The sequence below is a fragment of the Polyodon spathula genome, chromosome 3, assembly GCF_017654505.1.
Source record: "Polyodon spathula isolate WHYD16114869_AA chromosome 3, ASM1765450v1, whole genome shotgun sequence".
NCBI classification, from domain to species: Eukaryota; Metazoa; Chordata; class Actinopteri; order Acipenseriformes; family Polyodontidae; genus Polyodon; species Polyodon spathula.
Genome location: NC_054536.1, coordinates 89,919,409 through 89,934,535, shown reverse-complemented (window position 1 = coordinate 89,934,535; position 15,127 = coordinate 89,919,409). Strand labels below are relative to the sequence as shown.

The following is a 15,127-nucleotide window of genomic DNA, read 5'->3' as shown; positions in this document are numbered from 1 at the left end:
ACATGTGCTTACAGATATTTAATATTATAAGGCGAAACCCAGAGGGAAGAGAATTCAGGTAAAAAAATGGTTTCAGGTTGTTTAAATCGAGGATGCCGATACAATGCAGCATGCATCGACTAACAATGTACAGTTTAGCACCTGGTTGAAACTAAAACTGGGATTATAACACCTACTGTAATCGACACTTCCAGCGTACCTCATTCTTGCAAGACTGCAGCATCTCTTGAGCCTGGCTGTATTTGGTCCAAGCCGTGGTAAGTTTCTCCATGGTCTCCGGCGGCGATATGCAATCCTGAGTAACCACTCCTATCGCTTCTAAAAGATCATCCCCCAAACTGCACATGGAGCTGCTCTGTCTGTGAAGGCGAAATACTTGTGCTGTTGCTGGTAAATTGGCAACTTTTCACAAAATGTATACTAATTACACAGTGTTGCTTATGGGTAGAAGATTGGAGAGATCTTACTCATTTGTTTCCAACAATTCATACCAATTCAAAAAAATGACGTTTTGGTTTAATATTGTCAAATGTAATGTAAAAAGATTACAGAACACGTAGCTAAAATCACTCCTACCTTAGAGTGCGTAGCACCTCTACCTTTTCTGCCAAACCCTTCAGTTTAGACCCCACTGGTGTTTCGGTGCATTTCCTAACTTCCAGTCGTTGCTGAGACTCTTCCTTAACTTTCTGTAATTACATGATGATCATGCATTGAGTGGACAGCACAACTAACTATAACAAGGTTCACAAACGGTCTAACGACCGCAGATATACAACGAGCTACCTGTGATTCTAAAAAGCATTTTAGATAAAGACTTTTAAAATAACATTTAAATGTTACTTAGAAAAAAAACATATTGACTGTTCGGTGTACATATTCAATAAAAATGGACATGTGCCCATAAAGTAGCACTTGAGAGACTCTAACAGTAACTGTAAATATAGTAATGTTAAAGAGTATGATCGTTACAAGTACATTATGTTAATTATGTGTGTGTGTATTTTTCTATGCCATTAATATTGACACTACATTATTAAGACACTACATTATTTATTAAGATTGGATGTTTAAGTTGTAAATACACGCCACAGGTGCTGGCTTAAAAATAACTTTTAGTTAAAGCTGTATTAAACAGAACACACCATGTGCAATAAGGAAAATGACTTCCAAAAACTGTTATTTTGTTATTGTACAACACACTATCAAACATATAATACTAAAATACCCATAAACCAGCAAGTCACATGACCACACTAAGGCTACCATTACATTTTGGCCATGGATTTCCAATAGTAACTGGCAACAACCTTCACACTCAGTTTACTAACTTTTGCAAGTTATTACCATAAATATCAACCTCAAATCGAGACTCCAGCCTCTCAAGGTAAACCTACTATTTTCAGACCATTTTTACAAAGCATTAACATAAGCATTTTTACAAAGCATTAACATAAGCATATCTGTGTCTGTCTTACAGCTGATTCTCTGATTTCCCTCTATAAAAATGCTTGTCACATTAGTGCAATGCTCGCTCAGGCACTAGCAAATCTACTGGTACAGGGTGGGCAAAGCAGGCGTCTGGCGATTCTGTCTCTATAGAGTTCTGCTTAGTGTTGCTCATGAACTTTACAGTTTAACTCATTGTACACTGAGTGTACAAAACATTAGGGACACCTGCTCTTTCCATGAAATAAACTGACAAGGAGAATCCAGGTGAAAGCTATGATCCCTTATTGATGTAACCTGTTAAATCCACTTCAATCAATGTAGATGAAGGGGAGACAGGTTAAAGAAGGGTTTTTAAGCCTTGACACAATTAAGACATGGATGTGTGTCATTCAGAAGGTAAATGGGCAAGACAAAAGATTTAAGTGCCTTTGAACAGGGTATGGTAGTAGGTGCCAAGCACACCAGTTTGAGTGTGTCAAGAACTGCAACGCTGCTGGGTTTTTCACGCTCAGCAGTTTCCCGTGTGTATCAAGGATGGTCCACCACCCAAAGGACATCCAGCCAACAGCAGGCCTGTGGTCAAAAACGGCTCATTGATGAAAGAGACCAAAGGAGGCTGACACAAATTGTCTACAGTTAGTCAAACTAACTAACTACAGTTAGTCAACTGACAGTCCAGTAAAACATAGGTGCCGAAAGACCCATAAAAGAATGCACAACTCGTCGTACCTTGACAAGAATGGGGTATGGCAGCCAAAACACAAGAAACTGCGGTTGCAGTGGGCTAAGGAATGAAAACTCTGGACACTGGAGGATTGGAAAAACATTGCCTGGTCTGATGAATCCCGGTTCCTGCTGTTTCACGCTGATGGGAGGACTAGGGTATGGAGAAAACCACGAGTACATGCATCCATCATGCCACGTGTCAACACTGCAGGATGGTGGTGGTGTGGGGTGTGTTTTCATGACACACACTGGGCCCCTTGATAAAAGTGGAGCAACGTTTGAATGCCACAAGATATCTGAACATCATTGCCAATCAAGTGCATCCCTTCATGGCAGCAGCGTATCCATCTGCTAATGGATTTTTTCAGCAGAATAATGCCCCATGCCACAAGGATTGTGCAGGAATGGTTCCACGAACATGACAGTGAATTCAGCTTACTGCAGTGGCCTGCCCAGTCACCAGATCTCAATCCAACTGAGCATCTGTGGGACAAGATGGAACGAGCTGTTCGGAGTGGAGATCCACTACCAGCCAACTTGACACAACTGTGAGAAGCATTGGAGTCAACATGAGCCAGCATCCCTGTAGAACTTTTTAGACACCTTGTAGAGTCCACGCCCCAACGAATTCAGGCTGTTCTGAGGGCAAAAGGGGGTGCAACTCAATATTAGGAAGGTGTTCCTAATGTTTTGTACACTCAGTGTATAATTGAATACTAAAATCAGTGAAGCACAATCTTCCTGTATTATTTAGAAGTATAAATACTCCATTAAACAAATTAAAAAAAAATAAAATCACAATACTCACACATGGTTTTTGTTTTAATTTCCCTTTTAAAAAACAACCATTTCAGAAATCAAGCGTTTTGAAACTGGTGAAAATGCAATCAACACATTAGCTGAAAATACAGTGGTTCTCAAAAGTATTCACCCCCCTTGGACTTTTCAACATTTGATTGTGTTACAACATGGAATCAAAATGGATTTAATTAGGAGTTTTTGCCACTGATCAACACAAAAAAAGTCCATAATGTCAAAGTGAAAAAAATCTACAAATTGTTCTAATTTAATTACAAATATAAAACAGAAAATAATTGATTGGATAAGTATTCATCCCCTTTGCTATGACACACCTAAATAAGCTCTGGTGCAACCAATTGTCTTTAAAAGTCACATAATTAGTTGAATGGAGTCCACCTGTGTGCAATTAAGGTGTTTCACATGATTTCAGGTTAAATACACCTGTCCCTGGGAGGTCCCACAGTTGGTTAGTACATTTGCTAACAAAAACTACTTCATGAAGACGAAGGAACATTCAAAGCAAATTCGGAATAAGGTTCTTCAAAAGCACCAATCAGGGTTGGATATAAGAACATTTCCAAGGCATTGAATATCCCCCGGAACACAGTAAAGTCCATTATTAAGAAATGGAGAGAATGTGGCATAACTGTGAATCTGTCTAGAACAGGCTGTCCTCAAAAACTGAGCATCCGGGCAAGAAGGGCACTAGTCAGGGAGGCCACCAAGAGGCCTATGGCAACTCTAAAGGAGTTACAGTCTTCCACAGCTGAGCTGGGAGACACTGTGCATACAGCAACAATAGCCCGGGTGCTTCAGAAAACTGGCCTTTATTGGAGAGGGGCTAAAAGAAAGCCATTGATGAAAAAAACTCAGAAGGTACGTGGGAGACTCTGAGACCAAGTAGAAGATTCTATGGTTTGATGAGCCCAAAATAGAGCTTTCTGGCCTCAACGCGAAGCGCTATGTTTGGTGCAAGTTTAACACTGCAAATCACCCTGAGAACACCATCCCTACCGTGAAGCACGGTGGTGGCAGCATCATGCTATGGGGATGCTTCTCTGCATCAGGGTCTGGAAAGCTCATGAAGATAGAGGGCAAAATGGATGCAGCAAAGTACAGAGAAATCCTGGAGGAAAACCTGCTGAAGTCAGCAAGAGACCTGGGACTTAGGAGAAGATTCATCCTCAAGACAATGCCTCCAATCATTATAGCCAAAGCCACATTGGAGTGGCTTAAAAACAAAAAGGTCAATGTGCTGGAGTGGCCAAGTCAAAGCCCGGACCACAATCCAATTGAGAATATGTGGAAAGAGTTGAAAATTGCTGTTCACCAAAGGTGCCCATCCAACTTGACGGAGCTTGAGCAACTTTGCAAAGAAAAACAGGCAAAAATTCCAGTGTCACGCAATGTACGAGTCAATACCATCATAATGCCAGTCGTAAACACGTAGAGACTAAGAAAGCAAATAAGACGGCAACAATGGCAAAGCACTGCATTCTTCTATGCTGAAAAACTAAGACCTAAGATACTGCGCTCAAGGCGGAGCTTTCCTGAAGTAAGTAAGCTAGATTAATTGTGTATTTCATTATTGTTTAGTTTATTTCTTTCCACGCTATCTGCCTTTAATGAAGATATAATTAGCAATTTTAAACCATGGCCGTTTCTTAATTCAATTATGTTTTTTGATGACGAAGAAATGAGCTCAACTATTTTTCTAGCTATACAATCCTTAAAGGAAACTGATCACTTTACTGTATAAAGGATGTAGTCACTACACTGCACACTGTTGGTTTCATAAAGACATTATGTCTGGAGACACAACTCTTTAAATATTGCTAATAACACTGCAGAATTAGGAAAGAAACAAACAAGAGGATTAATTATGCGTTTACATTAAAGGGGGCTCTACTTAAATTACAATCAGGTTATACATAGCAATGAACCTGTTTTAGAGCAATGAGTTGGTCAACACCTCTATCAGTGTTTTACATTTTATCCTGGTTATTATTATAATGCCAGTAAAACGCTAAACTTAGTGGAGTACGTACATAGGGTTACTCTAACATGACATTGCTGGACTGTTACTAAACTTTTTCATATTTTTTATTGTTATTGTAAAATGCCAGCAATAAGCTAATCAGGTCTTTTCAAAGCACCTTTATTGGCAGACTGAACTACTGTGTTAGTCGAAGACTGTAAATATGACTCTCACAGCTGTGCTGGACATTTGGTTTTCTGAACGGTTGTAATATAATTCTTGGGTTTTCCTGCTTAATTTAATGCCAGCAATGAGCCAAGTGATGTCTATAAAGAGTATGACAGGTTTGAAGTGTCTTCAGGTGCTTTACTTACTATTACAAGTCTGACTGAAAAAAAAAATAATAATGAATTGTGGCAAGATTTATTAAATGTACTTCTTTTAACTACCATTGCCAGATTTAATTATTAATACATTGATAAAAAGTGAGAACAAATGGAATTGGCCATTTTTGAAACATGGAATTTGGTATTCAAGAATGGAACAATCAGTAGCCCTAAAGATGGTTACAATTGAAGGCAGTGCAGACGCCAGTGTTTTATGCAGTAGTATAAAGCAATTTTATGCAGGCCACCAGTTAAGCATGCAGTCTATATCTATGATAACAACCGACAGGGGTGCATAGATCAGAGGATGACTCAAAATCAGAGGCAGAGCCACAGTAAATGTCTTGCTTAAATTTAAAGTGAATTGTAAAATTGGGATAGTTGTGTTGTATAATGCAACAGAAATATATTTAAAGGCTTAATGCGTGGCCGAAGGTTTTTCACTGATACTTTACCATTTCTCAGTCAAAACGGCAAGTTTCTCAGTATCTAAAAAGCTCACAAGCTGAATAAACAGCGTCAACAGCTGAATTACAAAAACTAAGGTGCTTACATTCTAGACACCACAAAAGTGACAAACAGACTTGCCTGAAGTTCAAGCTTTAGTTCATTCAGCTGAGATTCTAGCAGCACTGAGTTCTGCACAGCAGTGCATGTCTCAGCATCAAGCTTCTCAATCTCTCCTGGTATTTTAGCTATTTTCTTTCTCAATAAATTCTCTGTCTGCAATTGGTAGGTTGTGCTTCTTTCCCTATACACATAAGCAGATAGAAAAACAATGCATTTCATCATTTACTTTACAAATGTACACAAAGCAACAACCTGAATGCACATGTTGCAACATTTTATACTTAGACAATGGTGAATTCTGGACTTTTCTGCAAAAAAATAAGTGGAGCTATATACAAATACCGTACAACCACACCCCTCTCACTGCCCAATAAAACTGTATTTTAAAAAGGAAAGAGAAACTAAATGTACTGCCTTACCTTACATCTGGAGGTATTTGGTCAGGAAAGACTGGGCGTAACTTTGGTCTGATTCCCTGTTGCAGAACTTTATCACCTCTGCTTCCTCCGTCCAGAGTTCTACGTGCCCACAAGATAGAAGGACTCCGAAGAATTCTACTGAGACGCCTCACTTCATCACTGTGGGCTGGGTCACCCTTTATAGCAAACCCCATTCTGGCGATTTCATCTCCAATGTCCATGTCACCTTGCAGAACCTGAACCAACGTGGTGCTGTCCTTGCTTGTGCCCCTTATCAGGATTTTGATCTGTTTTTCATAAACTACATTATGTAGATATGCTTTTCCCTGAAAAGTCACATCAAAATACAAGTTTTCTGGTTAGCAAACAATAAAATGCTTTCAACAATGTTGCATTTCTTCTGAACAATGTTGGCACCAGCAGTCACACTGATAAATGCCAAAACAACCACCATTCCAGTCAAATCTATTTTATTACCACAAGTCACAGTTAAAAGAAAACAGAATAAATGTATTTTATAGATGTCAACAGCCGATAAATTGTAATATTTTATATAAATTAATGCCTAGAGCCTAGTTTCTTTATTACAGTTTTTTTTTTTTTTTTTTTTTTTTTTTTTAAGATACAGGCAAATACTTAAAACCTGTAAATAAATACTGATATTCATTTTACCTGCTCAGTATTTGCTTTCTCTCCGTCAGCAGGTATATGAATAGCCCAGAGCTTGTACCTCCTTGCAAGACCTGGAAACTGAAACTTCTCAGGCAGTTCAACAAGAGCTGATCTATTAACAATCTCAGAATTCCCATAGTCAACATATGTCACACGGAACTAGTAAAACAAGAAAGTATTAAGAAATGATCAAGGTTAAGGATTAAAGAGAAAACATTTATCAAACAGCACATTACATATATACTACTAAATTGTACAGACTGCCTGGAGTGTTGAATGGCTACATGATTTCTTTTGTAAGCAATGCAACGGCAAGGTAACATTCTGGATCTGCTGCCTGCCACTGTAAACAAGGTGTTACAGCTCTGTTTTAATGGACATTGTAAGCCTAAAAGGTGTAGTCCCTAAATTAATTTTTAAATCCTTGTTTGTAGTGTTTCACATCCATCTATCATTGTTCAGTTGAGCTGGACTATTCTACAGTAGTAAAAAAATAAAAAGCAGATAAGAAAACACATTTTATACATAAGACTGTTGTAATGGACAACAATGCAGAATTCTGTCTGTGGGGATTGTTTTCACTGTACTAAACTAAAACTATTGTAAAAGTATTTAGCATCCAATATGTATTGGTTTACCCTAACAATTAACCCATGCATCCAACACATGCATGAACATGCATGAAATACCTCTTCATCTTCATGCCACTGTACACTGCACCTATACCAACACTTGTCTTCAGAGAACAATCCACCATATATCTGTAAAAAAAGATGAAAAGGACCTATAATTCACAGTACAGACTGACACAGCTTTATACTGTAAATGTTTTTATGTGTTCAAAAAAAGGAAACATTATGAGCCGATCAGACTTATCCTATAGCAATGTTCCACTATATTAAACTTAACTGACTCCTATCTTATTTACTTATGTCACATGTCTATTTACTAATGGCAAGATTTGTGTTTACCGCAACGCATCTCTTACTTTTTGAGAACTGGGAGTTCCATAAACTCCTTTGGCCTGTGGACAAGTCTTTGCGAGGGAACTTGTCAAATCAAGGATTAATTCATCCCGATCCTCGTATATATTCTGAAAAGAAAAAGAAATGCAGCAAAAAAAGAACTCAACTTTACCAAGACAATAATTTTACATTAGAAATGCCCATACAGAGGGTTTTATTTATTTATTTAAATTAGTGCAAGATATTGCATTCACTGAGGTAAACATCTTACACCAGTCATACCAGATTCCAGTGTTCTCTCTTAAATCACCCGCTCCCTGATTTGTGACTACACTTTGAATTTTACTGACTGAAAATGTAATCATGGTAAATCAACTTTGTAGGCTATATGCATACCCAAGTTCTTGTACTAATCGAAGTTAGACTAAACAGCTCCCCCATGTGTGCAAGTCAACAAACTGCAACGACTCCAAAAACTAAAACAGTTAAATTAAAAATAAATAAATAAATAAATCATGTTTCACTTGGAAATAAAACCAAAAGCATCCCCAGTAGTACAACATGAAGGATATATCATATCAATCAATCAGTTTGTAAACATTAAGTGATATGGAAATACCAAATGTCAAAGCATCTCTATGCAGTTCAAAAGTCACATGACCTTAATATGGCAACCACATTAGGTTAGGGGTTGTTGTCATGGTCATCAACACATTTAGCTTACAGGGGTTCTGTAAACCTGCAAATATAAAGTCACTACCTCTACTGGCTTCTGAGACAAGAGGCTCTGACACAAGAGGCTCCGACCCTGTTAGGATGGCAGCTTTTGCAAACAGGATGAAGAAATGGGTTCATTTTTCTTTACTGGTTACTGAGTATGAAGGAAATATGTTGAAGCGTTAGGTCTCGATCACCCAGAAAAAAAGTCACATGACTGCCAATACGGTGGCTATCTTAGATCACACATCAAAATTACACTGTGCCAAGGATCCCATTAAAAGTATGTAATGATTAGCTTAAATAGATGATATCTCATCAGTAGTAAGTGCAGCAACTCATAGAAGGCATGCCTAATTAGAAGACAGCGTGAAACACTAAAACGTGAGACAGCAGTAACGTGTCTTCATGTTTGCTATTACCTGAGCCCAGAAGGTAACAGCATCCTCTGTATGAGTACCAACAATCAGCTGAACTAAAAGAAAGAAAAGCAATAAACCACACACAGTATTACTTTGTTTGAAACTGTATTTCAGATACCAGCTGAATAAAGGATGTAAATTCTTACCTTTACCAGGAACAGCTTCAACCATAACTGCAGATTCTCTGAAATAAAAACAATCAATTGATTCATTAATAAATTATACACTATACCCAATGCAGGCACATTCAGAGGGTCCACATAAATCACACAGTACCTGAAAGAGATCATTTATAACAGCTGAAGGTTAAAATCCCGATGCAATCTGAAAACATCTATAGGAGGCTAGAGATGTGATGATTGGTACAAAATTAAGGCAGTTATCATGTGTTATCATGTGCACCATTTAGCGTGACAGCCAGAAAGAAGGACAAAAAGCCACGATAAATCCATAAGGGTCCCTATTCTTTGAATAAGGACCCTAAACATGAAATTATAGTATCTCAAATGTATGGGAAAATATAACTTATAACGCAACTACCACTATCACACAAAATCATTAAACTTATGCCTTGCAGTCGGGCATCTGTGAATGACCTGCAAATGTTTCCACTGAGACAGCTTATCTACCTCCATATCACAGGCTTCCAGCAAACAGCCTTCTCCACAATTGCATGCTGTCTGGGTGCACTACAGTAAACTAGTACCTGGGCTAATCAGTAAAAAGGACTTTCTGCCACTGAAACCCAAGGACAAGTCTTACTCTTCTAGAGCCCCTTTCACACTGGCGCTCCCACCCGGGTCACAATCCTGTGTAGCGTGAAACCACGTACACGGGTCGCACCCGGGTCCCAGCAACACATCTCTGAATGTGGTTCAACACGCTTGAACTCGGGTCGAACGAGACAATGCACGACAGAAAGTAACAAACAGCCAAGCCTGCGTGAAGGTTTCACTTCTGCATGTAACCCGATTGCTGCAGGGATGGTATGGAGCGATTAAGAAACATTTGCTCTAATAAACATTTGGGAAGACGATTCTATCCAGAGAAGCTTGGATGGCAGCGTCCGTAAGCACGTCTTCCAAACAATTTGCGAGAGGTTGGCTTAAGCTGTATTTCACAATCCAGAGACAGATTAAAAACAGGTGAAAGCATGGTCCTGTGAATGTTACTGCTTCCCGGGCATCATGTACTTGCTTCAGTCACCCTAGATCGACCCTGCTCCTCAGTGTGAAAACTCTTAGTCGACCACATGACCAAGGGTTGCGACCCAGGTAGACCATGCCAATGTTTTGATATCAGCAATTCTCAATTCCACATTTTTCATCAAATCTCACAAATAGAACTGATATCAAAAATAGAAGGCCTACCTTTTATTTTGATATCAGAAATACATACCAAGTAGATATATAAGCTTCACTGTGAGTGTAATTTCACTTGCAAAAAAGCATGGTTCATTCACCACTATATAAACTAGCATGCATGCACATCCTTGTAATTAAGGTAATATTGTAGAATACACACTTATTAACTAAGATGTATGTATGTATGTATGTATGTATGTATGTATATTGCCATAAAGTAAGTCAATAGTTTACAGCTAAATACAGTCCAACGGCAACTGCTTAATCAGACAGTGTCAGTACTCGTCTAATGAACTCGTTCAATTGCAAGGCCTTAACGGTGCACTCAGTGAAAAATCACCACATTGTGGTGGTTTCTTTCCAAACCTAAGTGTTGTTTTTTTTTAGTTTATTTATTTATTTATTTATTTATTTTTAATTTCCTAATAAACTAAAATGGTTGCCATCTACAGTTTTTGTTCATTACGGGATGTTCATGGGAATGGTTGTAGTTATATATGGTTAATATGATTTTTGCCACCATGTCACAACAGAAAAATGTACCTGCAAACATCTTTCGATAATCATTTAATATACTGTGTAAAAACGTGCTACAACTCCATTTACCTTTAAATTCCATTCACAGGTATCCCATAATCAAGCGCGTTTACACACGGCTTTGAAAATAATTCCCAAACGTTATAAAATAAGCAACGTACATGTGCAATTGAGTATCTGGCCTACCTCAACTCCAATTATTGTATTCTCAAAGACGAACTTTTACTTTTTTCCTTTCTTTCAAAATCGCTTCCTCTTTAACACATGACTTCGTTCTCTTCTCAGGGTTTCCTGTCAGGAATCAACACGTGTTTCGAACAGCATGGTGATAGGTATTTTCTGGTCACCTGGTACATAGGAATATTGTAGCCCTTGGAGTGAATTAATTAACTAATCGCTTATTTTTTATTATTAAAATGTAATAAATAGTAGCTTGGCTAAAGGAAAGTGTTCATGTTTCGGGATATCGAAAGTGCAGCGACTAGCCTGACGTTAATGTAACGTTGTTGAATGAAACATGTTCCTTTCTCTTGCCAAAAGCTGCAGTGCTGCAATGGTGTGTTTTAAAAAAAAACGGAATCCTATTGCGGTAATTTGCATTTGTTGAAATTCAAAAGTAAAGATAACAGCTGTTGTCTGCCTTGTTACAAAAAGCAAAAGAGAAAGCCACGTTTTACTATTAACTCTGTTCAAGTGTTTAAGATGTGTTCTGGGAACTTACAAGTAAAACTTAACAGTAAAAGTGGTTGTTATACGATATTTCACGTCACAGTAATTAATAAGGGTGCGTTTCCGCGCTATGAGCAGGTCGTCCGCTGATTTGGTTGTGTTTTCGCGGTGCGGTCACGACCAAGCGGTCATAGGTCCATGAACCAGTGTACCGAGTTTGTGGAACAGTTCATGATTGGAGCCAGAGGTATTGAGGGATAGAGGTTTCCTGTCAAGATGGAGACGAAAGTTTTACAACTTGTTTCTGTGACCTTTTGACAATTGTTGTGTAGATTATTTTTGTTTTTCTGTAAATAATAAACATCATGGCACGATTGTATAAATGTCTTTAATATTTTAATGTAAGATGGTTTGTGTGTAGATTATAAAGTCATGCAAAATGCAAAAGTATAGAGGGCTTATGTGTCTATACCGGCTACACCTATATATATATATATATATATATATATATATATATATATATATATATATATATATATATATATACACGCAACATGTAAAGTGTTGGTCCCATGTTTCATGAGCTGAAAGATCCCACAAATTTTCCATACGCCCAAAAAGCTTATTTCTCTCACATTTTGTGCACACAGGTGTGGCATATGAAGAAGCTGATTAAACAGCATATATACACACCTAATATTGATCCCTGTGGTACTCCACTGGTTACCTCGCTTGAGGTTTCTCCTGTAATCAGTACTTTCTGTTTTCTACATGTTAACCACTACCTAATCCATGTACATGCATTTCCTTGAATCCCTATTGTGTTAAGTTTAAGAATTTATCTTTTATGCAGGTCATATGCTTGTCAATGTTGCATCCTCAGCTGTTAGTTAGACACGATCTCCTTTTCTTAAAACCATGCTGTCTCCCAGGATACTGTTACCATATAGGTAATTTTCCATTTTGGATCTTATTATAGTTTTAATAAGTTTACATATAATAAAAGTCAGGTTTATTGGTCTGTAGTTACCTGGTTTGGTTTTGTTTCCCTTTTTGTGGATCGGTATTACATTTGCAATTCTCCAGTCACAGGTTTTTGGTCAAAGGTTCTGTTGCGGTCAAAACGAAAACGCACAAAAAGTAAATAGAAAAATAATAGACAAGGCCTGCGTCAGTACCCGGTCAATCCAAGCAAACGCACATGGCCCCGATGCCAGAGGGGGGCCCACACACATACAGAAATTGGAAATATGAGTACATGTACTATTTCTGAGCCAGCAATCCTACTCAAGCAGCCTTTAGGACTAGAAATGTTTTGTTTTCACTCAACTTAACTAAACTGTATGCGTGCAGTGCAGTGAAACTTTTCAGATCTCCCACCTTCTTTTTACTCTTTTTCCTGATTGCCTCCTCTTCCCTTAGTCCCACCTCTTCTCATGCCCTATTGGCTTCCATCGAAGCTGAAAGCTACTGGCTGATCTCGACATTTATTATACACATTTACTTTCCAATAATCAAGACTTTCATCACAACGTAGACTGGAGGTCTATTGCCCAGGCCCACAAAAACCTGGCACCGCCCATGATAATAGCAGTGCCATTTTAACTAATTAAGAAGTTACTGAGTCGAAGACGGGAACGAAAAGCTAAACTCATGCCACCGATAGTTTTTATTCTCTTTTTGAGTTGGTACAACTCTAAAAGGATACTTACTATTTCTTAGACATATATGTTACTAAAAATCATCCAGGTAGTCATCACTCTTCCAGTAACCACTGCATGCAATGAGCGTCTGTTTTCTGTTTTAAGTTAAAACCTATTTACGAACTTCCATGACCAATCCTCATCTGAGTGATCTGCTTGCAATGGCAACTGAAAAATCAATGGTAAAATTGGGGATTCCTGCCTTGCACCGCCCAAAGATGTCTGCCTTGCCTCACCCAAGGATGCCTGCCTTGCACCGCCCAAGGATGCCTGCCTTGCACCACCCAAAGATGCCTGCCTTGCACCTCCCAAGGATGCCATGCCGAACCACCAGGCACAGGAGGTCACCTGGTCTCCTGCTCCGCTCCCCCTGGTAGCCCAGATGTCGCTCCACGGTTGCCTCGGCTCGCTCCTCTGCCTGGGGCTGCAGCCGACAGTTCGCCTGCCTGCACTCCCAACGGCCCATCCACTACGACTAGTTCACCTATCACCAGGTCTCAATTCGGCCAAGAGGGCACCGGACTGTGGACTAACCCTCCCTCAAGGATGGGAGGATAAGGACAGTAGGGGACTTGAGGGAGGGTGGATGGCTTTTAATGGAGGGGTGAGGTGGCCATGGGGGCAATGTGTGCTGCACACAAAGAGAGGGGATATGTAGCAGGGCAGGAGGAGAGAGCCCTGCACATTATTACCAAGGGGGCAGGGAAAAGCCCTGCTATAAAATGTTTTCATATGTGGAGGACGAGCGAGGTGCCGTCCGCCACGTTGTTGTTTTAGTATTTATTTAAGAACAGGGTACTCCCCGCCCCTGTGCATATTTTGTATTTACTTTTTGTTTTATGATTTATTGTATTTATATATGGCAAAGAAGCGGCGTGTTTTTATTTATTTTAATGTGTTCTGGCAAAGGCGAGGTTGGCAGCTCGTCCTTTACCAGTAATTAATAAACTTGTGCAGATTGTGGCCACGGTAATTGCTGACCCTCCAAAAATTGTACACCTCTTCTTACAAGGTGCAAACCATTGTGGAAGCGAGTCATTAAGAGCTGTATAAATACACACACCTGCAGAGACATGTCACTAGCTTCAGGATGGCTGCTGTGGTACACTTCCTGATGCGGTGATACTTGGCTCTTGATGAGGAGAGGCAGGAACACGTTCAGAGGAGAAGGGCAAGACGAAGAAGACCCTGTAAGCAGATGCAGTGCTAAAGCATCATCGTCTCACTAAGTAGGTCATCCTAGACCTAATAGCTGAATAGACCCCAGCATCAGTCTAGGGACTGCTATCCCTGCACATATGAAAGTGCTGTGATCTCTTCAATACATAGCCTTTGGTTCCTTTCAGATCACAGTTGGAATGTCTAGAGGAGGGATCTCCAACCCTGGTCCTGGAGAGCTACTGTGGCTGCTGGTTTTCGTTTCAACCAATCTATCAGTTACTTAATTGAACCAATTATTGGCTTAATTAGTCAAGATTAATAGGTGTTCCAGATCCTTAGCCACTGATGATGTAAAGATACCTATAAAACCTGCTGGATAGGGGCTCTCCAGGACCAGGGTAGAGGGATAGCCCAATCCACCTTTTCCAGAGTGCTAGGTACATTTCTGGATGTCATGCTGAAAAGTGCAAGCCAATACATATAATTTCCTAAGGACACTAGCTAGGCTTTTGACCTCTGTAAGGACTCAGCTCTTCCTCAGAAAGCTTTTCTTTTCTGGGCGCCAAAAGGACTTTGCTGCCCTTC

The 15,127-nt window shown here is 39.3% G+C and overlaps 1 protein-coding gene across 1 annotated transcript in view; it reads right to left on the bottom strand.

The window, feature by feature from the left end:
* The window catches only part of LOC121309562 (serine/threonine-protein kinase 31-like), a 37,349-nt gene extending 23,502 nt beyond the window's left edge, over positions 1-13,847 (bottom strand). Inside the window, exons 1-10 of the mRNA XM_041242551.1 lie at positions 13,687-13,847; positions 9,255-9,292; positions 9,103-9,161; positions 7,993-8,085; positions 7,694-7,765; positions 7,005-7,163; positions 6,333-6,658; positions 5,932-6,094; positions 577-689; positions 200-359 (exon numbers count right to left, since the gene is read on the bottom strand). Of these exons, the coding sequence (XP_041098485.1) occupies positions 200-359; positions 577-689; positions 5,932-6,094; positions 6,333-6,658; positions 7,005-7,163; positions 7,694-7,765; positions 7,993-8,085; positions 9,103-9,161; positions 9,255-9,292; positions 13,687-13,847 (1,344 nt within the window). The remainder of the gene's footprint in view (positions 1-199; positions 360-576; positions 690-5,931; positions 6,095-6,332; positions 6,659-7,004; positions 7,164-7,693; positions 7,766-7,992; positions 8,086-9,102; positions 9,162-9,254; positions 9,293-13,686) is intronic.
* Between the last annotated feature and the right edge of the window lie 1,280 nt (positions 13,848-15,127).